General features: G+C 44.3%; 1 protein-coding gene across 1 annotated transcript in view; it reads left to right on the forward strand.

Annotated features, from left to right (window-relative positions):
* PRPS1 (phosphoribosyl pyrophosphate synthetase 1) overlaps nt 1-1,562 on the forward strand; it is a 20,670-nt gene extending 19,108 nt beyond the window's left edge. The window contains exon 7 of the mRNA XM_017546453.2: nt 462-1,562. Coding sequence (XP_017401942.1) covers nt 462-554 — 93 coding nt within the window. The 3' untranslated portion in view covers nt 555-1,562. The remainder of the gene's footprint in view (nt 1-461) is intronic.
* The last annotated feature ends 1,184 nt before the right edge of the window (nt 1,563-2,746 follow it).

Consider the following 2,746-nt stretch of genomic DNA (forward strand, 5'->3'; position numbering starts at 1 on the left):
ACGGTCTCACTGTGTTCCTCAAGCTGGAGTGCAGTGGCCTGATCTTGACTCACTATGGCCTCAAACTCCCAGGCTCAAGCAATCCTCCTGCCTTAGCCTCCCAAGTAGCTGGGACTACAGGTATACACCACCACCACGCCCGGCTAATTTTTTTTTTTTTGTAGAGACAAGGTTTCACCATGTTGGCCAGGCTGGTCTCCAACTCCTGGCCTCAAGTGATCTGCCCACCTTGGCCTCCCAAAGTGGCGGAATTATGGGTGTGAGCCACTGTGCCCAGCCCTAAGTGGCTATCTTAAAACTGTTATGAAGAGTAGCTGAGTGCAGCCTCATGATGGGGAAACAGCACAGTGTTGCAGTTTTAAGAGGAAGAGCACTTGTCTGGTTGCTCATCAGGGTCTGCAAATTGGCCAGTCATCTCTGACCATATTATATTAACCTAATTTCCTTTCTTGCCTTTCTAGGTGATCGACATCTCTATGATTCTTGCAGAAGCCATCAGGAGAACTCACAATGGGGAATCCGTTTCTTACCTATTCAGCCATGTCCCTTTATAATAGAGTAACTTCTGAGGCTTTTTGAGAGAAAAATCCACCCCACCCCTTGTTTTCCCTTGGTATTTGATGGCAAATTCAGCAGAAGACCCGGCTTGCTCCAGTGTAGCTTTCTGCATCCCACATCAGGTATATTATAGCTTATCCGAAATGGGGAAAGACGGATTGAGATTAGCTGCTGGGACTTCCTACCTGCATTATCTCATTCTGGCTTCCTTGATGATTTTGTGAGCCTTGCAGCTTTAACCACAGCTCAGCTACTGCAAGATTTTTTGAGGATGTTGTGTGAGGGTGTTTGACTGTGATTGGGGAAGCTCAGACTACTTTGCATGTGAATGCTTCAGGGTTTTCTTTGTTGAGAACTAGCAACAAAGCCAACCCATATGTGACCAGTTCTCCCCAAGGTCTATGCTAAATTATAGCAAGAGCCTTGGGTAACCCCAAACCTCATCCCGGTGGCTGAGCACCCTGTGAGGCAGGAGCAGGTAGCTCGACTTGAGCAGACATTGTGTGGGGGGGTGGGGGGAGGGGAGGCTGAGGGGTTGGGGGTGGTTGAGCGGGGAGACAGCACAGTGCAACAAATGTTTCTTGGGAGGAAGAAGCCTGATCCATCACCACCTGCTTGACTCTGTAGCTTGGATTCTCCTTTGTACCTATTCCTTTTGATTTGGCTTTACCTTTGTCTATCTTGATCCTTTCCTGGCCAAATATCCTCTTGGGCCCAAATGAACATTGTACCAGTCTTCTGGAAAGCAAACGTGCTTCCTGCTATGTAATCGCCAACATTGACAGTAGATGATGTGCTGTAGCTTGATCTTCCTTAGCCTGCTGCCACTGAGGCAGTAGGTTTTAGGTGGTATCATAGTGCCTTTTGATTAATTTAAGTATATAATTTTCATTTTCCTTCTTTGGATCTATTTGGCCTCTCAAGTGAACTGAGATCCCTGTTAAAAAATATTGATGTTATTGTCTCTTGTAGAGGAAACTAATAAAGTGTCTGTATCTGTGTGATTTGGGGTCTATATCATAATCTGTACTGATGTCTCTGCTAAAGGTTTGGTTTAGATGTCTTACTGTCCAAAGATAGCTCTTACTGGTTTTCAAACTACTTTAGCTTCATTGTTAAGCCAAGAGAAGACTTTGGCAGCTTTATTCAACTGTAAGACTTATGCCTGGGGTTTACTGAGAATGTGATAGAGTGTAATTCTGTGCAGTATACCTAAATTATAGCATGTATAATGCGTGCTGGATCTCTGGTTCTTATTCCTAAAGATCCAAATTAGGTATTTTCTTATGGGAGTAGAGTTTCTATGATTTATTCATTCTGAACTAATTTTGCCAAATGTGACCATTTCCCACCATTCATTAGTAATTGACATATGTTTGGCATTTACTTTCTTTCTTTTTGAGATGGAGTTTTACTCTTGTTGCCCAGGCTGGAGTGCAGTGGTGCAATCTCAGCTCACTGCAACGTCTACCTTCTGGGTTCAAACAATTCTCCTGCCACAGCCACCCGAGTAGCTGGGGTTACAGGCATGCGCCACCATGCCCAGCTAATTTTGCATTTTTAGTAGAGACAGGGTTACACCATGTTGGTCAGACTGGTCTTGAACTCCTGACCTCGGGTGATCCGCCCATCTCAGCCTCCCAAAGTGCCAGGATTACAGGCATGAGCCACCATGGTGGCCTTAAAGAGTTTCTTGGCCCATCGTTGGAAAGCTACATGCCTCTAGAGCTTCTTGAAGTCTGCTTCCTTATTTTTGAAACCCAGGTCTACTTTTGCTTATTTTATTTTTGCTTTTGTTGGATATTGGGATATCTACTTTACAACTAGCTCTTTGACAGAAGTGATTCAGGAGGGACTAAAGTAAACTATGAAATGTGTGCCTCTAACCCTCTAGACCTCTTTAGATTTTTGCTCTGGGAGAAGCTGATGTGAAGCAGCAATGCCTTCACTTGCTGATCATGCTATTTCCTAAAGTATTGGATCAGTGGGTCAGGTCTCAAAATATAGAATATTTTGACATTAAGATATCTTGTGGGCCCCTTTGGGTCATTCATTTCCTAGGACAAGGTTTTGAGATTATTCAAGAAAATCCCAATCCCCAGCTTTGATCCCTGTACCTGGAGAAGGCCAGCATTCAGTTTTCTGTGACACACACCAAAGTGTCATAAACACCTCTAGGGACATTCTT

The sequence above is a fragment of the Cebus imitator genome, unplaced genomic scaffold (genome assembly GCF_001604975.1).
Source record: "Cebus imitator isolate Cc_AM_T3 unplaced genomic scaffold, Cebus_imitator-1.0 Scaffold189, whole genome shotgun sequence".
Lineage (NCBI taxonomy): Eukaryota > Metazoa > Chordata > Mammalia > Primates > Cebidae > Cebus > Cebus imitator.